This window comes from Oncorhynchus nerka, linkage group LG17 (assembly GCF_034236695.1).
Source record: "Oncorhynchus nerka isolate Pitt River linkage group LG17, Oner_Uvic_2.0, whole genome shotgun sequence".
Lineage (NCBI taxonomy): Eukaryota > Metazoa > Chordata > Actinopteri > Salmoniformes > Salmonidae > Oncorhynchus > Oncorhynchus nerka.
In genome coordinates this window covers 52198603-52224727 of record NC_088412.1, presented here as the reverse complement: position 1 = coordinate 52224727, position 26125 = coordinate 52198603, and the positions used below count along the sequence as shown (strand labels likewise).

The window sequence follows — 26125 nt, the reverse complement described above, 5'->3', positions numbered from 1 at the left end:
CCTCCCCCGCTCTCCCTTCGGCAAATCCAACCACGAACCCATTTTGCTCCTGCCGTCCTATAGGCAGAAACTCAAACAGGATGTACCCATGACTATAACCATTCAACGCAAACCACAGCATTTAACCATGGAAAGATGACTGGGAATATGGCCAAATATCAACAGTGTAGTTATTCCCTCCGCAAGGCAATCAAACAAGTGCACCGACACAGCCGGCTACCAAGGACTGCGGGCCTCCCCTCCTTCTCCGTGGCCGATGTGAGTAAGACATTTAAACGTGTTAACCCTGACAAGGCTGCCGGCCCATACGGCATCCCTAGCCACGTCCTCAGAGTATGCACAGACCAGCTGGCTGGTGTGTTTACGGACATATTCAATCAATCCCTATCCAAGTCTGCTGTCCCCACATGCTTCAAGATGGCCACCATTGTTCCTGTACCCAAGAAGGCAAAGGTAACTGAACTAAATGACTATCACTCACTTCTGGTCATCATGAAGTGCTTTGAGAGGCTAGTCAAGGATCATATCACCGTCAATTTACCGTCCACCCTAGACCCACTTCAATTTGCTTACTGCCCCAATAGGTCCAGAGACGATGCAATCGCCATACCACAGCCCTATCCCATCTGGATAAGAGGAATACTCATGTTAGAATGCTGTTAATTGACTACAACTCAGCATTTAACACCATAGTACCCTCCAAGCTCATCATTAAGCTTGAGGCCATGGGTCTCAACCCCACCCTGTGCAATTGGGTCCTTGACTTTCTGATGGGCAGCCCCCAGGTGATTATGGTAGGAAACAATATCTCCACTTCGCTGATCCTCAACACCGGGGCCCCACAAGGGTGCGTGCTCAGGCCCAAGTGTACTCCCTGTTCACCAAATACTGCGTGGCCATGCACGACTCCCAACTCAATCATCAAGTTTGCAGACGACAATCGGGAGCATCCTGGCGGGCTGTATCACCGCCTGGTACGGCAACTGCTCCGCCCTCAACCGTAAGGCTCTCCAGAGGGTAGTGAGGTCTGCACAACGCATCACCGGGGGCAAACTACCTGCCCTCCAGGACACCTACACCACCCGATGTTACAGGAAGGCCATAAAGATCATCAAGGACATCAACCACCCGAACCACTGCCTGTTCACCCCGCTATCATCCAGAAGGCGAGGTCAGTACAGGTGCATCAAAGCTGGGACCGAGAGACTGAAAAACAGCTTCTATCTCAAGGCCATCAGACTGTTAAACAGCCACCACTAACATTGAGTGGCTGCTGCCAACACACTGACACTGACTCAACTCCAGCCACTTTAATAATGGGAATTGATGGGAAATGATGTAAAATATATCACTAGCCACTTTAAACAATGCTACCTAATATAATGTTCACATACCCAACATTATTCATCTCATATGCATACGTATATACTGTACTCTATATCATCTACTGCATCCTTATGTAATACATGTATCACTAGCCACTTTAACTATGCCACTTTGTTTACAGTATATACATATGAGATGAGTATGTAAACAAAGTGGCATAGTTAAAGTGGCTAGTGATACATGTATTACATAAGGATGCAGTAGATGATATAGAGTACAGTATATACATATGAGATGAGTATGTACTCGATACCATCTACTGTATGCTGCTCTGTACCATCACTCATTCATATATCTTTATGTACATATTCTTTATCCCCTTACACTGTGTATAAGACAGTAGTTTTGGAATTGTTTTCAGAATTTGGGCGAGGGCCAATCTTGTGATTTTTGGCTGCCCATCGTGTCATGTTGGTTAAAGTGCTGTCTTGTCTACTACCCTCCTAAGATTGGCGACCCCGTCTGGCTCATCTCCTACCAAACTCACCTGTGCCGTTGAGAGTACTGTTCTTATTGGTGTAGAGTCTGATCATCTGACCAATGGTCCTCACATTATCCCTCAACATGATGCCCTGGGCCTGCACCATGAAGAAGTAGGTGTTGGCTGGAGAGAGGGATTGAGACAGGGAGAGCGGGAGGGGAGGGTGAGGAAAAGGAGGGAGAGACACATAGGAAAGAGAGGGACAAAAGGAAAGAGAGTGCAATCACTTTAGTCTGACTGGTTCAATTACACCCCCCTCACGTACCAGTCCACAACAGTAAATGTGCTGACTGCTCATGTCGTCAGCGTAAAAGCTTTCCCTCCCCCCAGTCTCTTGGCCATAAAGGAACAACCTCAGCACGGTTTAACTCAGTCCTAGCAGCTAACAGTGATGAGACACAGCCATAAAAGGACGGTTTAACTCCGTCCTAGCAGCTAACAGTGATGAGACACAGCCATAAAGGACGGTTTAACTCAGTCCTAGCAGCTAACAGTGATGAGACACAGCCATAAAGGACGGTTTAACTCCGTCCTAGCAGCTAACAGTGATGAGACACAGCCATAAAGGACGGTTTAACTCCGTCCTAGCAGCTAACAGTGATGAGACACAGCCATAAAGGACGGTTTAACTCCGTCCTAGCAGCTAACAGTGATGAGACACAGCCATAAAGGACGGTTTAACTCCGTCCTAGCAGCTAACAGTGATGAGACACAGCCATAAAGGACGGTTTAACTCCGTCCTAGCAGCTAACAGTGATGAGATAAGCGGCAGGAAATCCCGGTCTCTGGCTACGTCCTAAATAGAGACCTATTCCTTATATAGCGCACCTCACCCTATAGGCCCCAGTCAAAAGTTGTGTCTATTCAGGACGCAGTCTCAGTCCCACTCCCATCCTAGAGGCTGCTAGGGGCTCGGATTCATTTAACATTTACCACTACTGCAGCAAAACAGCCAGGGCACACACACACTTCCATCAGCTAAGGTTACAAACCTCATCAGTTTACACACTCACGCATCTCATCAACTCACACACCCATCTTATCAATGACGAACACAGGCACCAAATAAAATTACACAAACTCACACACAGACACCACACACTCCCAGCCCCACACACTGATCTATCAACCATTACAGAGGACCGGTCAAGCACTTAGAGTCCATTACACTGAAACACCAACTAATAGGTCTGGGCGGTATACCGTATTTTCCAATATACCGGTACTGATGCACGGACCGGTATGAGTTTTTACTTTACTTTCTATAATGGTATTTCAATGTTTGCTTTGTTAAATGTGATGTGCAACTCCGGCGTGTAGAATACCATTTTTTACCCCATTTTCTACTGAGTCATATCTCTCCTTATCCTCCTGCATGCTGCTAACCACACCAAGCCCTGACACTAGTAGTAGTTGCTTGACTACTTGCCGTTCATTCTGAATGGTCAGATGGATGCAACAATGTTGGTGACATGCTGCTTCCACAAGTCTTATATAATTACACTATTTGTTTGTGTAACTACTGTCTGCTAGTTTTGTTTTTTTCTTTGCAATGTGTTGCTAAAATTACCTAGCCGCTAATGCTAATCGCTAGCTAGCTGGCTTGCTAAATATACTAAGAGTCAGAGTAGCCATAACTAGCTAGCTAATACTGCCTGGTACCATCGCCTAGATAAGATACCGTTGCACAAACATGCTTATCAGAAAGGAATAGGCTAAGCATGATTATGTTGTTTAGCTAGCGAGCCAACAAAACTTGTGATCTAATATCTAATTAGGGACCCCTGGAAACACTGACCAACACTTTGGTTCCTACTCGGTCAATAATTCCTCCCTGGCTTATTAATTCATTGTCATGTCAAACAACAATGTATTCTAGGCCTACTATATAATTAGAATTGTTATATTTCCAAGATTCCAAAAGTTGACCAATTAATTAAACTAGGACTAGATTTGGCCCATATCATGACGCGTGGCACAGTGTGGAAATAATAATTATTTTTGTTGAGAGTATAAATGGAGAAAGCCCCCATTGAAATCACATAATGTGTGTGTTGCCACCCTTGGGTCATAAACTACTCAAAGCATATTTAGACATTTTATTATTTAACAACTAAATAGTCATACTGTCAAGTGTATTAAAAAAATAAATAGTAATATATTTTGTCCATATTGTCCAGCTCTACCAACTAATACATTCACAGAAGCCTAGTTTTGAGAAGCCTTCTGAGGCTAAATAACCAGATTTCAACCAACATATCTGACTAGCCTGTATCCCAGCAACAGCATAAAGCAAATATCCCCTTGTTACTGTTATTAGAGACCAAATCAGATTTAACAAGAGAGTATTACAATAAAATAAAATTATTAGATTGGACAGGTAGGCCAATCTCAGTCTGAATCACCTAACATTTGCATATCAGGGTCAGTGCTGTGCCCTTTCACCACAACTTGGGTGGTACCACACTTATGTAAAGCAATGCAAAAGCACAGTCCACTGTCACACAGACACACACTCCCGATGAGAAGGTGTGTGTGTGTCATCATACACCACGCTCTCTGTGCTGACCATATCTGACTAATAATGACTGACCAATTGACCATATAATCCAGCATTATCATCTTGTTAGCCTACATAGTGACACTGTCTCAGACACTGGACATACACATCTGATATTAAAAAACAGATACTCGGGAATAATATGGGATATTAAACAGAAAGATAACCTATGGGACTTCCACAGGATATGAAAAAGAAAGCTGGTGTTTGACGGCTCAGAGGATGAAAACGCATTCTCCAGACCTACCGGCCTTCTCAGATATTACTAGGCCTACATTAAATGGTATTTTCCCATGTCTGTCTACTATACTACACATGTAGCTGGCAGTGGTTTACCTTTTTGATGTTATCAAAAACAAACCAATCTAGTCCTAATCTTTCTAGTACTGGTTGAAGGACATACATTTGAAATTTGTTTTTGTTCTCAGACAGTTGTGTCACATAGCTACGCTGTGGAGATGTGGAGGGAGAGATGCCTTGAGCGACAGGTAACTGCCAAAATAAGGGGAACACTTGAGTAAATGAGGGATACAAAGTATATTGAAAGCAGGTGCTTCACACAGGTGTGGTTGCTACTTCTGTGAACTTTCAGTATCGTCCCTCACGACGAAGAGAAGAGAAAATATCATAAAGATACGTGGTCTTTTGGTAACGGAATTACAAGGCAATGTTATTTCAACTTAGAGCGCAAATAAATGTCTGTTCCAGTACTCAAAACAACATTTTTAACCAGAGATGAAAAAATAAATGAAAATACAGTAAAACTACTTGGTAGATGTGCTTTGTGTCCCCATTACATGTGCTTTTGCGGGGCACAACAAAAAAGAAACCAAGCATCACTTTTCCCTAAATTCCCTTCCTCCTCAATGCCACACTCACTAATATGTGTTCTGACCGCTCCCTCTACACACCCGTGCTGAGTGCACACACAAGCTCCTGTTAGAGCACATATGTCAGAGTCAAGGCCCGCGGGCCACATCCGGCCCGCAAGAAGGTTTTTTACGGCCCCTGGGATGATCTTGATTTATTATTAGAACCGGCCCGCAGCAAGCCGGCAGCCCGCAGATCTTTTACACGCACCAATACTACATTTCCCACAATGCAAAGGTGACGCACCGAGCAGTAGGCTGCTTCATTTCAATATTTATTGGCACAGCAGTCGTCAGCATCACAGTAAAATTAACTTTCAGATACCCATCAAAAATGGCAAAACGGAAGGTGGATACTGAGAACCGGGGGTTTCAAACAAGGTGGGAGTCGGAGTATATGTTCACGAAGGTAGCTGGAAAACCTGTGTGTCTTCTGTGTGGAGAAAGTGTGGCGGTACTGAAAGAGTATAATCTGAGACGACATTATGAAACGAAACACGCGGACAAAAACAAGAATATGGACATGGAACAAAGGCTACAAAAGGCAGAGGAATTAAAACGAGGCCTCAAATCTCGACAGGCTCTGTTCAAAAAAGCCAAATCACAAGGCCAGGCTGCTGTCAAGGCCAGTTTTATTTTGGCAGAAGAGATCGCTAAATCAGCCCGGCCATTTACGGAGGGGATTTCATCAAAAACTGCATGATTAAAGTTTGTGACGAAGTTTGCCCAGAAAAAAGGCAACTCTTTTTAAATGTGAGTCTGAGCAGAAACACCATTGCCGAGAGAGTAGACCAGTTGTCCATCAATCTAAAAGAGCAGCTTGTGAAAAAGGGAAAAGATTTTATTGCATATTCCTTGGCTGTGGATGAGAGCACCGACATTTCTGACATTGCCCAGTTGTCAATTTTCATCCGCGGAGTGGACTCCAACCTAAGCGTGACAGAGGAGTTTTTGGCTTTACGTCCTATGCATGGCACAACTACGGGCATGATTTGTATGAAGAGGTGTCAAGATGTGTAAATGAGATGGAGCTGCCTTGGGAAAAACTCGTGGGTTTGACAACCGACGGAGCACCTGCGATGTGTGGACACAGGAGCGGACTGGTGGCGAAGATACGGGAAAAGATGCAAGAGGAAAACGCGACAGGTGAGCTGACAGCTTATCATTGTATCATACACCAGGAAGCGTTGTGCGGTAAAGCCTTGAAAATGGAGCATGTAATGAGCATCATCACGCGCACAGTTAACTTTATCAGAGCCAAAGGTTTGAATCACCGCCAGTTCAAGGCATTTCTGACGGAGTTAGAAACGGAGCATGGTGATTTGCCTTATCACACAGAGGTGCGATGGCTAAGCCAGGGAAAGGTGCTTCAAAGATGTTTCGAGCTTCGTGGAGGAGATTTGTCTGTTCTTGGACAGCAAAGGGAAAGACACAACACAACTCCGAGACGAAATGTTTCTGTGTGAAATGGCTTTTCTGTGTGACATTACGAGTCATCTGAATGCAATAAACTTGCAGCTGCAGGGTCGGGATCGTGTCATCTCTGATATGTACAGTACAGTGAAGGCATTTAAAACCAAACTGACTCTGTGGGAGACGCAGATGCGGAAAGAAAATTTGAGCCACTTTCCCAGCTGCCAGACCATGAAAGAGAAGCTCTCTACCAGTGCGTTCCCGAGCACACAGTTGGCTGATAAAATAGGTATGCTTGCCGCTGACTTTCGACGCCGATTTGCTGACTTTGAAGCACAAAAAGCAGGTTGGAACTGCTCGGTAACCCATTTGCTGTTGACGTGGAAAGCTCACCACCAAACCTCCAAATGGAGTTGATTGACCTCCAATGCAATGATGCACTGAGGGCAAAATATGCGGCAGTGGGTGCTGCGGAGTTCGCCCATTTCCTCCCCGGCACAATGCCCCAGCTGCGCATCCAGGCTGCTCAAACGTTGTCTATGTTTGGCAGCACATACCTGTGTGAACAACTGTTTTCTTTGATGAACCTGAACAAAACATCACACAGAAGTCGACTTACTGCTGAACACCTCCACTCAATTCTGAGGATTTCTTCAGCTCAGAGCCTTACCCCGAACATTGATGAACTTGTGGAAAAGATGGGACACCACCAAGTATCACCCTCAACCTCAAACAAGTGAACATTACTGTGCAATCACATATTTAGAGTTTTTACTCAGTTCAAGTTTAAAAGTTCAAATTTAATATTTGTTTTCACTGCATGTTACTTCTCCTTAAACAAAGTGTTGTTTTTGATTAATAGATTTTTGCACTTTATTTTTTTGTATTTCAATCCAATTATATTTTAAAAATATTTCAGTTGAGTGGATGATAGAAAATTGCTATTATTGTTTTTTCTTTGAAGTAAATTTAGCCCACTTTTGCTAAAATAGAAAATATAGTCTACTGATGGTGCCTTGAATACCGGTTTCTTTCATTTAATGTTCATGTTATGGGGATATTTATATAAAGGAAATTTGTCTTTTGTGTCTGTTGAAAATTAAAGATTACTGACAGAGCCATAAGAAAATATTGCTTTATTTATCTGATCATATTGTAATATATTTGTTAGGTTTTCAGTAGGTTCAATTAGGTTCACTAGACTATATGCGTCATTTAAAAAATTTTCAATGAACATTCGAACAGTCCGGCCCTCGTCTTGTAGCTGATTTTTTTATTTGGCCCTCCGTCCATTTGACTTTGACACCCCTGTGTTAGACCTACAGAAATAACAGACTAGAAAAACGGTGGGATTCCATGCAAAATGACAAGTTATATCACAAATTCAAAGTGGACTGATTAAAGTAGGAAAATACATGTTCCAACAATGAGCTGCAGTTTTGGAATAATTGCGTCCAGTCTACTATTGGCCTAAGCTACTTTGCGAACTGCTAGCGCCGTTTAAAAGTGGTTAGACTAGGCTACCACCCCCCTAAACAGAAAGGTTCCAGACTGAAAATATGAACACAAAAAAAAACAGTCTCAAAGTCAACAGTGAAGAGGCAACTCCGGGATGCTGGCCTTCTAGGCAGAGATCCTCTGTCCAGTCTCAAAGTCAACAGTGAAGAGGCAACTCCGGGATGCTGGCCTTCTAGGCAGAGATCCTCTGTCGAGTGTCTGTTCTTTTGCCCATCTTAATGTTTTCTTTTTATTGGACAGTCCGAGATATGGCTTTTTCTTTGAAACTCTGCCTAGAAGGCCAGCATCCCGGAGTCGCCTCTTCACTGTTGACTTTGAGACTGGTGTTTTACGGGTACTATTTAAGAAAGCTGCCAGTTGAGGACTCAAAACATACACTAATTTACTTGTCCTCTTGCTCAGGTGTGTACCGGGGCCTCCCAATCTTTCTACTATGGTTAGAGCCAGTACACGCTGTTCTGTAAAGGAAGTAGTACACAGTGTTGTACGAGATCTTCAGTTTCTTGGCAATATCATGCATGGTATAGCCTTCATTTCTCAAAACAAGAATAGACTGACGAGTTTCAGAAGAAAGTGCTTTGTTTCTGGCCACGTTTCTTTTTTTTGCTGAGATAGAGATACATATACAGTTGAAGTCAGAAGTTTACATTAGGTTGGAGTCATTAAAACTCACTTTTTCAACCACTCAACAAATTTCTTGTTAAACTCACAGACATGATTCAAACAGTTTTAGAAACTTCAGAGTGTTTCTATCCAAAATCTACTAATAATACGCATATCTTATATTATTGGCATGAGTAGCAGGAAGTTGAAATTGGGCACGCTATTTATAAAAGTGAAAATACTGCCCCCTATACCTTATGTTAAAATCAATCCTCTGGTTGTTTTTGTCATAAATAATCAATAATATTTCAACCGGACAAAAGCTTCGTCAATAGGAAAGGAGAAACAAGAAAGGTGCGGTGCGTTCACCATCAGGGCGCCTGGCTGATGAATGGAGATTTCCACTGGCCACTGATTGAAAGTGGTGCATCTCACTCATTTTTCAGAGTAAAAGCCTGAAAAAATGCCTAAAGACTGGTCACATCTTGAGGAAGGCACAGAGCTCGTGAACTGGGTCCTAAGTCTTTGTATGATGGATGTGCTTTCAATGGAAAAACAGCCTTTCAAAATAGTAGTACTTCCTGGTTGGATTTTCACCTGCCATATCAGTTCTGTTATACTCACAGACATTATTTTAACCGTTTTGGGAACTTTAGCGTTTTCTATCCAAATCTACTAATTATATGCATATCCTATCTTCTGGGACTGAGTAGCAGGCAGTTTAATTTGGGCACTCTTTTTATCCAAAAATCTGAATTGCTGCCCCCTACCCTAGTGAAGTTAAGGACAGCAAAGTCAAGTTATTGGAGTGGCCATCACAAAGCCCTTACCTCAATCCCATAGAAAATGTGTGGGCAGAACTGAAAAAGCATGTGCGAGCAAGGAGGCCTTACAATCCTGACTCAGTTACACCAGCTCTGTCAGGAGGAATGTCAAAATTCACCCAAGTTATTAAAGGCAACGCTATCAAATACTAATTGAGTGTATGTAAACTTCTGACCCACTGGGAATGTGATGAAAGAAATAAATCATTCTCTCTACTATTATTCTGATATTTCACATTCTTAAAATAAAGTGGCGATCCTAACTGACCTAAGACAGGGAAGTTTTACTAGGATTAAATGTCAGGAATTGTGAAACTGAGTTTAAAGGTATTTAGCTAAGGTATATGTAAACTTCCGCCTTCAAATGTATACACACACACACGTGTAATTAAGTCTCATTAAAGTGTGGATTTTCAGGCACATTCTTCATGTCAGCATCGGCTATAACTATATCCTTACTAAATCTACTTGAAAATCTATGGCAAGACTTGAAAATGGCTGTCTAGCAATGATCAACAACCAACTTGACAGAGCTTGAAGAATGTTGAAAAGAATAAATGGAAAAAACTGGAGTGGCTGAGTTGGAAGGTAGGCCTTGAAATACATCCACAGGTACACCTCCAATTGACACAAATGTCAATTAGCCTATCAAAAGCTTCTAAAGCCATGACATAATTTCTGGAATTTTCCAAGCTGTTTAAAGGCACAGTCAACTTAGTGTATGTAAACTTCTGACCCACACGAATTGTGACACAATGATTTAGAAGTAAAATAATCTGTAAACAATTGTTGGGAAAATTACTTGTGTCGTGCAAAGTAGATGTCCTAACCGACTTGCCAAAACTATAGTTTGATAACAAGAAATTTGTGGAGTGGTTGAAAAATGAGTATTAATGACTAACATAAGTGTATGTAAACTTCCGACTTCAACTGTATATCCGTACCTGTTGGATGCAGTGATCACAATATAGTGGCTATATCCAGGAAAGCCAAAGTTCCAACAGCTGGGCCTAAAAGTGTACAAGAGATCATACAAAATATTTTTCTGAGACTCTTACGTGGATGATGTTAGAAATATTTGTTGGTCTGATGTGATTAATGAGGAGCATCCAGAAGCTGCACATGTTGAATTTATGAAATTGCTTCTTCCAATTATTAATAAACATGCACCTGTTAAGAAACTGATTGTTAGAACTTAAGGCTCCATGGATTTATGAGGAACTGAAAAACAGTACGGTTGAAAGAGATGGGGCAAAATGATTGGCTAATAAGCCTGGCTGTACATCTGACTGGCTTACTTAATGCAAATTGAGAAATTATAAGACTAAACTCCACAAAAAGAAGAAACTTAATTATGAAGCCAAGATCAATGGAGAAGAAAAAAAATTCAGTAGTTTAAATTATGGGCAGACGAATTCAATTCCATCTTTCATCGAATCAGATGGATTATTCATCACAAAACCATTTGCCAATTATTCTAATGATTATTTCAGTGGCAAAGTGGGCAAACGTAGGCAGGAAATGCCCATGACAAACAGTGAGCATTTATATCATGCATTAAAAAAAACTAATATTGGAAGCAGTGAAAGTTTGAATTTTGTAAAGTTAGTGTGGGAGAGGTTGAACAATTATTGTTAACAATCAATAATGACAAACCTCCTGGCATTGACACCTTAGAAGGAAAGCTACTGAGGATGGTGGCTGACTCTACAGCCACTCCTATCTATCATATCTTTAATCTGAGCATAGAGGAAAGTCTTTGTCCTCAGGCCTGGAGGGAAGCCAAAGTAATGATGCTACCCAAGAGTGGTAAAGCGGCCTTTACTGGTTCTAACAGCAGACCTTTAAGCTTGCAGCCAACTCTTAGCAAACTGTTGGGAAAAAATGTGTTTGACCAAATAAAATGTTATTTCTCTGTAACCAAATTAACAACAGACTTTCAGCGTGCTTTTCAAGAAGGGCACTCAACATGTACTGCACAGACACAAATTACTAATGATTGGTTGAAATAAATTGATAGTAAGAAGATTGTGGGAGCTGTACTGTTAGATTTCAGTGCAGCCGTTGATATTAGACCATAAACTGCTGTTGAAAAAAAGTGTTATGGCTTTTCAACCTTTACCATATCGTGGATTCAGAGCTACCCATCTAATAGAACTCAGTTTTCTTTAATGGAAGCGTCTCTAATGTCAAACATGTAAAGTGTGGTGTACCGGAGGGCAGCTCTCTAGGCCCTCTTTTCGATTTTTACCAACGACCTGCCACTGGCATTAAACAAAGCACGATTATTGTCCATTCGTGTGGTCCAGTGCTGCAAGGAACGACCTAGTTAAGCTGCAGCGGGCCCAGAACAGAGTAGCACGTTTTGCTTTTCATTGTAATCAGAGGGCTGATATTAATACGATGCATACCAGTCTCTCTTGGCTAAGAGTTGAGAGACTGACTGCAGGAAACATTAATATGTTGAAAATCCCAAATAGTTTGCATAGTCAACTTACACACAGCTCTGACACAGACACTTAACCCACCAGACATGCCACCAGGGGTCTTTTCATAGTCCCCAAGTCCAGAACAAATTCAAGAAAAACGTACAGCGTTATATAGAGCCCTTATTGCATGGATCTTCCTTCCATCTCATATTGCTCAAATAAACAGCAAACCTGGATTAAAAAAACAGAGAAAGCAACACCTCGCGGCACAACGCCTCTCCCCTATTTGACCTAGATAGTTTGCATGTATGCGTTGGTATGTAGGCTACGTGTGCCTTTTTAAAAATTAACGTAGTTCTGTTCTTGAGCTGTTCTTGTCTAATGATATTCTGTATTAATGTCATTCTGTATTATTTTTCATGTTTTGTGTGGACTCCAGGAAGAGTAACTGATGCTTTACCAACAGCTAATGGGGATCCTAATAAAATACCAGCAAAACAATCCAAACCTATTTATTTCACTTACTTGCTGATTCGTTGTTAATTTGTTCCGTTGTTTCATTCTCAACCAGGATTTCATCATACCTGTCAAGCAGTGAAGTTTCAGTCTGTCCGTGTCCTCTCTTCCTGTCCACTGTCACTGTGTCCGTTCCCATCTTGTCCAGCTGTGTCTGTAACATTTCACGTAAACCCGGTTTCTTGTCTGCATCGAAGTAGCGGTCCTTGTACCTAGCATCGAGCACAGTAAAGAGGCTCAGAGAGAACACCACCGAATCGCTTGTTCACAGCATCGAGTACATTTCTAAGTTTCGTAGTTTTGTTGAGCAGGCGTTTCAATGCCATGACAAACGGAATCAAGCCTGCTGCAGATGCAGTTGATTAGCTTATTTCTCAAGTCAGTTGTTTGAATGGCGCTAGGAGTGTGTTCATGTTTCAAACATGTCCTCAAATGCCATTTGAAATGGCAGCAGCGGTATGAGAACCAGCACATTCTTGAGCAATACGGCTTTCCTCAGTACGAAATCCTCGTCAACCCACTGTGCCATCATACTCAGCATGCTCATGGGGCTGGCGTCACTGGTCCAAATGTCAGTCGTGACACCCTTGGCATAATGAATTCCATTATTTTGGCGTTAATGGGTTTCGCATTTGAGTTGTCTTGCTGAAATGTTCGTACTCTTTCAAATGACTGCTCAACTTGTTTAGTTGTTGGAAGAATGCGCTTAGTAATTCTGCTTTTGTTCTGTGTAGCGCTGTATTTTTAGTGGCGTCATTACGTCATCACTTACGTTATATACAGTGGGGCAAAAAAGTATTCAGTCAGCCACCAATTGTGCAAGTTCTCCCACTTAAAAATATGACAGAGGCCTGTAATTTTCATCATAGGTACACTTCGCTTCCGGGTTGGAGCGATCTGGTCGCATCCGCGCTTCGGTCTGCAGGTTGTATAACTTTTTCATTACATTTCATTATAGTACAACGGTCTGATTTGTCTAATCTTAGCAATTTCCTCTTAGCTAGCTACATAGTCGTCGTTGTATCAAAGATAATTGCGTTATTATCGTATTTCGTCGCCCTCCTATCTGCCTAGCAGCTAGCCAGCTAGCATACGTTCACCGGCTACCGTAGCACTGTAGTACTATCACACTCAACTGAACGTCTTGATTAGTGTAGTGTTAGCTAGCTACATAGCTAGCTACATAGTTGTCTTTGCTGTCTTCGTATCCAATATAATTGTGTAGTTTAGAGTGTGTAGTCTTAGAGTGATTATCTTAATTCACCGAGGTTAGCTAGCCAGCTATTGTGTCGTCCCTAACGTAGGAGACACTCCTAGCTAGCCAATAGCCAGCCAACGTCTACTGAATAGAACTTTCGCATTCCGGTCGCATTCCGCGTCGCTCCACAGGTAGTATCACTTTTTCACTTCATTTCATTACAGTCCCAACGGTGTGATTTGTTTGATCGTAGCTAGCTACATAGCTAGCTACATAGCCGTCTTTGTTTCAAAGATAATTGTGTAGTCTAGAGCGATTTTCTAGGTTAGCTAGCCAGCTATTGTCGTTCTCCTAACGCAACGTAACGTAACCAACACTGCTAGCTAGCCAGCTAGCTCCCGATAAGCAGCATTGTAGAAACTTCACACTCAACGGTACGACTTGATTAGGGTAGTGTCAACAACGCAGCTAGCCTACCCCAGCAGTACTCTATCATTTGAATCATTTTAGTCAATTAGATTCTTGCTACGTAAGCTTAACTTTCTGAACATTCGAGACGTGTAGTCCACTTGTCATTCAATCTCCTCTGCATTAGCGTAGCCTCTTCTCTAGCCTGTCAACTATGTGTCTGTCTATCCCTGTTCTCTCCTCTCTGCACAGACCATACAAACGCTCCACACCGCATGGCCGCAGCCACCTAATCTGGTGGTCCCAGCGCGCACGACCCACGTGGAGTTCCAGGTCTCCGGTAGCCTCTGGAACTGCCGATCTGCGGCCAACAAGGCAGAGTTCATCTCAGCCTATGTCTCCCTCCAGTCCCTCGACTTCTTGGCTCTGACGGAAACATGGATCACCACAGACAACACCGCTACTCCTACTGCTCTCTCTTCGTCCGCCCACGTGCTCTCGCACACCCCGAGAGCTTCTGGTCAGCGGGGTGGTGGCACCGGGATCCTCATCTCTCCCAAGTGGTCATTCTCTCTTTCTCCCCTTACCCATCTGTCTATCGCCTCCTTTGAATTCCATGCTGTCACAGTTACCAGCCCTTTCAAGCTTAACATCCTTATCATTTATCGCCCTCCAGGTTCCCTCGGAGAGTTCATCAATGAGCTTGATGCCTTGATAAGCTCCTTTCCTGAGGACGGCTCACCTCTCACAGTTCTGGGCGACTTTAACCTCCCCACGTCTACCTTTGACTCATTCCTCTCTGCCTCCTTCTTTCCACTCCTCTCCTCTTTTGACCTCACCCTCTCACCTTCCCCCCTACTCACAAGGCAGGCAATACGCTCGACCTCATCTTTACTAGATGCTGTTCCTCCACTAACCTCATTGCAACTCCCCTCCAAGTCTCCGACCACTACCTTGTATCCTTTTCCCTCTCGCTCTCATCCAACACTTCCCACACTGCCCCTACTCGGATGGTATCGCGCCGTCCCAACCTTCGCTCTCTCTCCCCCGCTACTCTCTCCTCTTCCATCCTATCATCTCTTCCCTCTGCTCAAACCTTCTCCAACCTATCTCCTGATTCTGCCTCCTCAACCCTCCTCTCCTCCCTTTCTGCATCCTTTGACTCTCTATGTCCCCTATCCTCCAGGCCGGCTCGGTCCTCCCCTCCCGCTCCGTGGCTCGACGACTCATTGCGAGCTCACAGAACAGGGCTCCGGGCAGCCGAGCGGAAATGGAGGAAAACTCGCCTCCCTGCAGACCTGGCATCCTTTCACTCCCTCCTCTCTACATTTTCCTCCTCTGTCTCTGCTGCTAAAGCCACTTTCTACCACTCTAAATTCCAAGCATCTGCCTCTAACCCTAGGAAGCTCTTTGCCACCTTCTCCTCCCTCTTGAATCCTCCTCCCCCTCCCCCCTCCTCCCCTCTCTGCAGATGACTTCGTCAACCATTTTGAAAAGAAGGTCGACGACATCCGATCCTCGTTTGCTAAGTCAAACGACACCGCTGGTTCTGCTCACACTGCCCTACCCTGTGCTCTGACCTCTTTCTCCCCCTCTCTCCAGATGACATCTCGCGTCTTGTGACGGCCGGCCGCCCAACAACCTGCCCGCTTGACCCTATCCCCTCCTCTCTTCTCCAGACCATCTCCGGTGACCTTCTCCCTTACCTCACCTCGCTCATCAACTCATCCCTGACCGCTGGCTACGTCCCTCCCGTCTTCAAGAGAGCGAGAGTTGCACCCCTTCTGAAAAAACCTACACTCGATCCCTCCGATGTCAACAACTACAGACCAGTATCCCTTCTTTCTTTTCTCTCCAAAACTCTTGAACGTGCCGTCCTTGGCCAGCTCTCCCGCTATCTCTCTCAGAATGACCTTCTTGATCCAAATCAGTCAGGTTTCAAGACTAGTCATTCAACTGAGACTGCTCTTCTCTGTATCACGGAGGCGCTCCGCACTGCTAAAGCTAACTCTCTCTCCTCTGCTCTCATCCTTCTAGACCTATCGGCTGCCTTCGATACTGTGAACCATCAGATCCTCCTCTCCACCCTCTCCGAGTTGGGCATCTCCGGCGCGGCCCACGCTTGATTGCGTCCTACCTGACAGGTCGCTCCTACCAGGTGGCGTGGCGAGAATCCGTCTCCTCACCACGTGCTCTCACCACTGGTGTCCCCCAGGGCTCTGTTCTAGGCCCTCTCCTATTCTCGCTATACACCAAGTCACTTGGCTCTGTCATAACCTCACATGGTCTCTCCTATCATTGCTATGCAGACGACACACAATTAATCTTCTCCTTTCCCCCTTCTGACGACCAGGTGGCGAATCGCATCTCTGCATGTCTGGCAGACATATCAGTGTGGATGACGGATCATCACCTCAAGCTGAACCTCGGCAAGACGGAGCTGCTCTTCCTCCCGGGAAGGACTGCCCGTTCCATGATCTCGCCATCACGGTTGACAACTCCATTGTGTCCTCGTCCCAGAGCGCTAAGAACCTTGGCGTGATCCTGGACAACACCCTATCGTTCTCAAATAACATCAAGGCGGTGGCCCGTTCCTGTAGGTTCATGCTCTACAACATCCGCAGAGTACGACCCTGCCTCACACAGGAAGCGGCGCAGGTCCTAATCCAGGCACTTGTCATCTCCCGTCTGGATTACTGCAACTCGCTGTTGGCTGGGCTCCCTGCCTGTGCCATTAAACCCCTACAACTCATCCAGAATGCCGCAGCCCGTCTGGTGTTCAACCTTCCCAAGTTCTCTCACGTCACCCCGCTCCTCCGCTCTCTCCACTGGCTTCCAGTTGAAGCTCGCATCCGCTACAAGACCATGGTGCTTGCCTACGGAGCTGTGAGGGGAACGGCACCTCACTACCACTACTAATTTCGAATTATGGTGGAAAATAAGTATTTGGTCAATAACAAACAAGCAAGAGTCTGTCTCTCACAGACCTGTAACTTCTTCTTTAAGAGGCTCCTCCACTCGTTACCTGTATTAATGGCACCTGTTTGAACTTGTTATCAGTATAAAAAGACACCTGTCCATAACCTCAAACAGTAACACTCCAAACTCCACTATAGCCAAGACCAAAGTACTGTCAAAGGACACCAGAAACAAAATTGTAGACCTGCACCAGGCTGGGAAGACTGAATCTGCAATAGGTAAGCAGCTTGGTTTGAAGAAATCAACTGTGGGAGCAATTATTAGGAAATGGAAGACATACAAGACCACTGATAATCTCCCTCGATCTGGGGGTCCGCGCAAGATCTCACACCTAGGGGTCAAAATGATCACAAGAACGGTGAGCAAAAATCCCAGAACCACACGGGGGAGACCTAGTGAATGACCTGCAGAGAGCTGGGACCAAAGTAACAAAGCCTACCATCAGTAACACACTACGCCGCCAGGGACTCAAATCCTGCAGTGCCAGACGTGTCCCCCTGCTTAAGCCAGTACATGTCCAGGCCCGTCTGAAGTTTGCTAGAGAGCATTTGGATGATCCAGAAGAAGATTGGGAGAATGTCATATGGTCAGATGAAACCAAAATATAACTTTTGGTAAAAACTCAACTCATTGTGTTTGGAGGACAAAGAATTCTGAGTTGCATCCAAAGAACACCATACCTACTGTGAAGCATGGGGGTGGAAACATCATGCTTTGGGGCTGTTTTTCCTGCAAAGGGACCAGGACGACTGATCCGTGTAAAGGAAAGAATGAACGGGGTCATGTATCGTGAGATTTTGAGTGAAAACCTCCTTCCATCAGCAAGGGCATTGAAGATTAAACGTGGCTGGGTCTTTCAGCGTGACAATGATCCCAAACACACCACCCGGGCAACGAAGGAGTGGCTTCGTAAGAAGCATTTCAAGGTCTTGGAGTGGCCTAGTCAGTCTCCAGATCTCAACCCCATAGAACATCTTTGGAGGGAGTTGAAAGTCCGTGTTGCCCAGCAACAGCCCCAAAACATCACTGCTCTAGAGGAGATCTGCATGGAGGAATGGGCCAAAATACCAGCAACAGTGTGTGAAAACCTTGTGAAGACATTTTACCTCTGTTATATACCCTTTTTGTTGGCAATGACAAAGTTTTTTTTTTTGTTATTGACCAAATACTTCCACCATAATTTGCAAATAAATTCATAAAAAAATCCTACAATGTGATTTTCAGGATTTTTATTTTTGTCTGTCATAGTTGAAGTGTACCTATGATGAAAATTACAGGCCTCTCTCATATTTTTATGTGGGAGAACTTGCACAATTGGTGGCTGACTAAATACTTTTTTGCCCCACTGTACGTATGCACATCAGCGTTAAACTAGACATCGGGCCGATGCGATGTTGGCATTTTTAGCTAAAACTGTCCGATTCCTAAAAATGCTCACCGATATATCTTGCATCCCTAGTTAAAACCCATATACACTGCTCAAAAAAATAAAGGGAACACTAAAATAACACATCCTAGATCTGAATGAATGAAATATTCTTATTAAATACTTTTTTCTTTACATAGTTGAATGTGCTAACAACAAAATCACACAAATTATCAATGGAAATCAAATTTATCAACCCATGGAGGTCTGGATTTGGAGTCACACTCAAAATTAAAGTGGAAAACCACATTACAGGCTGATCCAACTTTGATGTAATGTCCTTAAAACAAGTCAAAATGAGGCTCGGTAGTGTGTGTGGCCTCCACGTGCCTGTATGACCTCCCTACAGCGCCTGGGCATGCTCCTGATGAGGTGGCGGATGGTCTCCTGAGGGATCTCCTCCCAGACCTGAACTAAAGCATCTGCCAACTCCTGGACAGTCTGTGGTGCAACATGGCGTTGGTGGATGGAGCGAGACATGATGTCCCAGATGTGCTCAATTGGATTCAGGTCTGGGGAACAGGCGGGCCAGTCCATAGCATCAATGCCTTCCTCTTGCAGGAACTGCTGACAAACTCCAGCCACATGAGGTCTAGCATTGTCTTGCATTATGAGGAACCCAGGGCCAACCGCACCAGCATATGGTCTCACAATGGGTCTGAGGATCTCATCTCGGTACCTAATGGCAGTCATGCTACCTCTGGCGAGCACATGGAGGGCTGTGGGGCCCCACAAAGAAATGCCACCCCACGACTGACCCACTGCCAAACCGGTCATGCTGGAGGAGGTTGCAGGCAGCAGAACGTTCTCCACGGCGTCTCCAGACTCTGTCACGTCTGTCACATGTGCTCAGTGTGAACCTGCTTTCATCTGTGAAGAGCACAGGGCGCCAGTGGCGAATTTGCCAATCTTGGTGTTCTCTGGCAAATGCCAAACGTCCTGCACGGTGTTGGGCTGTAAGCACAACCCCCACCTGTGGACATCAGGCCCTCATACCACCCTCATGGAGTCTGTTTCTGACCGTTTGAGCAGACACATGCACATTTGTGGCCTGCTGGAGGTCATTTTGCAGGGCTCTGGTAGTGCTCCTCCTTGCACAAAGGCAGAGGTCTCCTGATGTACTGGCCTGTCTCCTGGTAGCGCCTCCATGCTCTGGACATTACGCTGACAGACACAGCAAACCTTCTTGCCACATCTTGCATTGATGTGCCATCCTGGATGAGCTGCACTACCTGAGCCACTTGTGTGGGTTGTAGACTCCGTCTCATGCTACCACTAGAGTGAAAGCACCGCCAGCATTCAAAAGTGACCAAAACATCAGCCAGGAAGCATAGCAACTGAGAAGTGGTCTGTGGTCACCACCTGCAGAACCACTCCTTTATTGGGGGTGTCTTGCTAATTGCCTATAATTTCCACCTGTTGTCTATTCCATTTGCACAACAGCTTGTGAAATTTATTGTCAATCAGTGTTGCTTCCTAAGTGGACAGTTTGATTTCACAGAAGTGTGATTGACTTGGAGTTACATTGTGTTGTTTAAGTGTTCCCTTTATTTCTTTTGAGCAGTGTGTATTAGTTAATACACAGCACCAACTACATAAATACACTACAAGACCAAAAGTATGTGGACACGTGCTTGCCGAGCATCTCATAAAAAAATAATAATAATGGGCATTAATATGGAGTTGGTCCCCACTTTGGTGCTATAACAGCGACTACTCTTCTGGGAGGCTTTCCACTGGATGTTGGAACATTGTGGCTGAATGGAAGGAAGTCCCTGCAGCAATAGCATTAGTGTGGTCGAGCAATTAGCCCTGGCTCGCAGTCGGCTTTCCAACTCATCCCAAAGGTGTTCGATTGGGTTGAGGTCAGGGCTTTGTGCAGGCCAGGCAAGTTCTTCCACACAGATCTAGACAAACCGTTTCTGTATGGATGGGGTATCGCCATGCAGAAACAGGAAACTGTTGCCACAAAAGTTGGAAGCACAGAATTGTTTAGAATGACACTGTAGCGTTAAGATTTCCCTACACTGGAACTAAAGGGCCTAGCCCGAACCATGAAAAACAGCTCCAGACTTTTATTCCTCCACTAAACTTCACAGTTGACACGATGCATTCAGACAGGTAGCATTCTCCTGGCATCCTCCAAACCCAGATTCGTCCGTCGGACTGAAAATGGTGAAGCGTGACTCATCACTCTAGAGAAATTGTTTCCAATGAGCCAGAGTCCAATGGCAGCGAGCTTTACACCACTCCAGCCAACGCTTGGCATTGTGTATGGTGATCTTAGGCTTGTGTGCACATACTCGGCCATGGAAAACCATTTCATGAAGATCCCAATTAACAGGCAGAAATGTGACGAACTGACTTGTTGGAAAGGAGGCATCCTATGACGGTGCCACGTTGAAAGTCACTGAGCTCTTCAGTAAGGCCTCTCTACTGCAAATCTTTGTCGATGGAGATTGCATGGCGGTGAGTTCGATTTTACACACCTGTGTGTTCGATTTTATACACCTGTCAGCAATGGAAGTGGCTCAAATAGCCGAACACTAATTTACAGGGGTGTCCACATACTATTGTATATACAGTAGTCGATTGTTTGGTCGTTAGGCTTTTGGTCAACCTAGTTTTTTTTGGAGCAGTGGAAAATATATTAAAATGATTTATGGCACACAAGACACTTGTCTGATTCACACCTGTCTGAGTGGACTAATCCATCGCAGAGGCCGTGGGGATGTTAACACCAGTATTACCAGCAGTACATTTAAATCAAAATCAAATCAAATTTATTTACGTAGCCCTTCGTACATCAGCTGATATCTCAAAGTGCTGTACAGAAACCCAGCCTAAAACCCCAAACAGCAAGCAATGCAGGTGTAGAAGCACTGTTACCTGTTGGTAAACATGATTTCTAATATACACTGTCTGTTCGGTAAGGGTCATTTCTGTTAATGCATTCAATAAATTATTATTACAGTCTTACCGTTATTATTGTAGAACATATGAGTTGGCTGAACAGCACAAACCAATCTGGGACCAGGATAGTTGCCTGGCTGTCTTGTGTTGTCCTGTTCAAAATAGTGCTGCAGAATATTGTATATTATATCAGCACTAGTGGCAGCTGGTGGGAGGAGCTATCAGAGTACTTCCTCATTGTAATGGCTGGACAAAAATTAATGGAACCGAGTCAAACATGTGGTTTACATGTTTTTGATTCAGTTCCACTGATTCTATTCCAGCCATTACAATGAGCCCATCCTCCTATAAACTCCTCCCACCAGCCTCCTTTGAACAGCACTATGTCCATAGCATGATCCTTATGGTCTAGCAGTAGCCAAAACACTGTACCATTCGCAGTGACAGCGTTGTAACTACAGATATCAGCCTGCAGCTGGTTAACCATGTGTAAATAAAAGCTAACACCCTTTTCCTGTGTTGCTTCAGACAAAAGGCCCAATTAATTTTAGCTGCTGATATGCTGTAGGATTTCACCCCTGGGACTACTAATATGCTCAGCAAAGAAACAAACTGTTTCAAGACACGGCTTACTTGGGAAAAGCTGGCATACCCTTGCCATCTTACTAAACATTGGCTGATTGGATTAATGGCATAAACATGGATCTTAATCTAGGTTACCTTGCTCACTCGGTTAATGTGAATATACATATAGGCCTATCAGATGTACACTACCTAGCTACTAAACCACACAACTAGGTGGTTATCAGTGTTGATTATGTGGCTCTACTTGCTGGCTCTGTCAGCAACTCCATATCCCTTCCCACCATGGCATGGTTCAACAGCATGGCAGATATTCATACGAGATTGCTGCTTGTGTAAATTTACTAAGTTAGACCTAGTGAATAATCAGTTAAATCCTTTCCTTTCTGAAATCCGTGTAAGAAAATGAACAACTAAATGAGTTAAACTAGCTTGTTTACTACATTATTAGTAGATGGCTTGTTTCTGAGCAAGGACACACTTTGTAGAAGAGACAGCGCGTGATTGTTCAATGTTGACTAACGTTACAGCAACCAGCTCAATATAACGTCACGTTTTTAAAAATAAAAACAAACATGATATCACCTTTATTTAAATAGGCCACAGTAGCAAGTACTTACAATTTAGCTAATTAACACTGGAGTGATAGATGTGCAGATGATGTGCAAGTAGAAATACTGGTGTGCAAAAGAGCAGAAAAGTAAATAAAACAATATGGGGATGAGGTAGTAATATTGGATGGGCTATTTACAGATGGGCTATGTACAGCTGCAGCGATCGGTTAGATGCTCGGGTGGCATATTGTTTAAAATTAGTGAGGGAAATAAAAGTCTCCAGCTTCAGCGATTTTTTGCAATTCGTTCCAGTCATTGTGGAGAAGTGGAAGGAAAGGCGGACAAAGTAGGTCATTTATCATGCAATCATCCAAATGATTATCTAGCTATATATCGAGATGATAACTAATCGGTTCACTAGTTAAGCCTAATCGATTGTAAACTGATCCCTGGACGATTAGCTATCTTATCTAGCTAGCCAGCAGATCCAACCGGCTTCCTTACAGCTTAACTAGGGTCGGACAACATTCCGGTGTATATTACGACACCGGGGACACGACGCGAGATGTGGCTTGTATTACAAACCTACCTCAACCCAGGGATGAGAAATACGTTGTACTCCGAATTGTCCATTTATCACAACTGTTACACCACGAAGACTGAAAGACTGCTAGTTAAATCAGTCGTTCAATCTAATCCGTGTGACAGTTGATGTGATGGGACAGTTCGGAGTACAAGGCATTTCTCATCCCTGGATTGAGGTATGTTTTCCGAGCCATATCTCCCGCCGGCTCCGCTGTGTCCGAATATACACAGGAATACTGCTGTAGTGGGCATGCGGATCTGATGGCTAGCTATCCAGCTAACTAACGTTAGTTAAATAGCGAACGTTAAATGGCTAACCTAACTAGGCTAGCAGGAAGCTACAGTATTAACTGGCAGAAAGCATCCCCAGTTTCACACTGTACTGTCTATGGCATCCCTGTTGATGTCAATGTAGCTTGCTTGGCACAAGCTTGGATAACAACACAAAATTAGGTGTTCATGTTAAGATAATAAACTCACCTATTCCAGGAGCCACATATATGAAGTAGAGACCAGTCGTAGACATGGAGAAGAAAAAAATGAAGGCCAAAAATGAGCGGTTCGACACCCGCATCAGCCGCTTCCAATTCACCATATTTGCTTCGAATTTACCGATAATCCCATAAAAATATACCGTTTGGATAAAAATAAAATGATATGCTAAAAGTTGATGATATGATCATCCAAAATCAATGCAACGACACAACACGCATCATTTGAGTCGGGGATGCAGCGAAAAAGGCTAATGCTAGGAAGTCATGAAATCCCGTATGGGCGGCTTTCCCCAGTCAAGAAATTTCCAGATCGAAAAAAGCAGGCCTGAAATCAGGCACTGTCAAGCTTCAACGAAACCATCGATCGGGCATACTGAAACCGTTAACTACTGTAGTTACTGACATGAGTAGACCAATAATACTGGCTAAGAATAATCGTGATACTGATCCATGTTTAGCTTGCTAGTTAGATATGTATTTTCACGCCCGGTGACGAAGGTTTTAAAAAAGACCATGGGAACGGGTCTGCACCGCTGCCTCCTCTCATTCAAACCTCAACGATGTTTCTAACACACTCACACTTGGCTACCTACTTCACGAAATCGCTGAACGGAATCCAATAACGGCGAGCGGTTTAGCAGGTATATCGGGCGATTCTCGTTGCACCAAATATACATTTGTGCGGGGATTTTAGAGTGATCACATAAATACATTTGGATTCGTTCAATTTCATTTCTGCTGGTGCTGCAGACATGGTTTCCGGTGGGTGTAAGTAGTCTCTTTCCGTCCGCCCAACCCCCGTATATTTTGTCGCCATGGACACCGTGGGGCTGCAGTAAGGGCCTTTGGGTTCATGGGGTCGCTGCTTCTCTCAAATCATTTATTATGTGTGTGTCTGAAAGTAAGTGGGTCAACAGAAGTGGGAGGATCAACAGCGAAAGGTGTTACACCAGCGCTCTGTAATTGGTCAGACGGTTTTGATTGAGCTTGTTGTTTTTCATTTCTTGTCACGTTTTTGTTGATAAATTCCCTACTGTGTGAAATAAGACTAAAAGCACTAGCTCAGGTCTTGATAGAGAATCACACTGTGCCATTTGAATGTTAACAAAACACACAAACTCACTTATAGCCTAAATATGAAAGTAAAGTAATTTCGACCTACCTAAGTCTATCACATTTTTTAAATGACCAATAAATCATCATTATTAGGCCTATAACCAATGTTAACACTAAGCTCCAGGGTGCGATGCCCCCCCCAGGACTGCTGCACAGAAGAAATATCAGTGTGCAGACAAGCACGAGATTGAACTTCACTCAACTATCTAGAGTTTTCCCCATTAGTTAACACTATCAATGCTTAAATTGATTGTGAAAGTTGTGATCAAATCAACACCATATTAGCCACTTTAAATGCAACATTTTTTGCCTTTACCTCCCTTATCTCACCTCATTTGCTCACATCGTATATAGACTTGTTTCTACTGTATTATTGACCGTATGTTTGTTTTACTCCATGTGTAACTCTGTGTTGTTGTACGTGTCGAACTGCTTTGCTTTATCTTGGCCAGGTCGCAATTGTAAATGAGAACTTGTTCTCAACTTGCCTACCTGGTTAAATAAAGGTGAAATAAAATAAATAAATAAAAATGTGAAATCATACATCTTACAGGCTTTTTGCACATCATAAGCTGCATTTAGACAGGCAGCCCAATTCTGATATTTTTTTCATTAATATGTTTTTAACCAACAGATCAGCTCTGAAAATGCTCTGGTGTGATTGGTTACCAATTACTAATTAACAATTAGTGGAAAAATATCAGAATTTGTCTGCCTGTGTAAATGATTAATGAGGAGCATCCAGACGCTGCACTTGATGTATTAATGAAATTGCTTCTTGCAATTATTGATGAACATGCACCTGTTAAGAAACTGACTGTTAGAACTGTTAAGGCTCCACGGATTGATAAGGAATTGAAAAACAGTATGGTTGAAAGAGATGGGGCAAAAGGAGTGGCTAATTAGTCTGGCTGCACATCTGACTGGCTGACTTAAAGCAAATTGAGAAATTGTGACTAAACTCAATAAGAAGAAACTGTATTATGAAGCCAAGATCAATGATATAAAAATGATGGAAAAAACTTCAGTACTTTAAATGAAATGGGCAGAAAGACAAAATTCTACTCCATCTTTCATCCAATCAGATGGCTTATTCATCACAAAACCATTTAATGTTTCCAATTATTTTAATGTTTACTTCATTGGCAAAGTGGGCAAACGTAGGCAGGAAATGCCAACAACAGAGAGCCATCGTATTCATGCATAAAAATACATTTAAAAAAATGAAAGAAAAGCATTGCAAGTTCAAATTCTGTAAAGTTAGTGTGGGA

General features: G+C 43.6%; 1 protein-coding gene across 3 annotated transcripts in view; it reads right to left on the bottom strand.

Annotated features, from left to right (window-relative positions):
• LOC115145403 (beta-1,4-galactosyltransferase 6-like) overlaps positions 1 to 24518 on the bottom strand; it is a 48278-nt gene extending 23760 nt beyond the window's left edge. Inside the window, exons 1-3 of one of the 3 annotated variants that reach the window (XM_029686941.2) lie at positions 23725 to 23811; positions 12668 to 12811; positions 1874 to 1990 (exon numbers count right to left, since the gene is read on the bottom strand). In XM_029686941.2, the coding sequence (XP_029542801.1) occupies positions 1874 to 1973 (100 nt within the window). In that variant the 5' untranslated portion in view covers positions 1974 to 1990; positions 12668 to 12811; positions 23725 to 23811. Of the gene's footprint in view, positions 1 to 1873; positions 1991 to 12667; positions 12812 to 21590; positions 21800 to 23724 lie in introns of those variants that run through there. The other 2 variants (XM_029686939.2, XM_029686940.2) reach the window with 2 other exon arrangements.
• Between the last annotated feature and the right edge of the window lie 1607 nt (positions 24519 to 26125).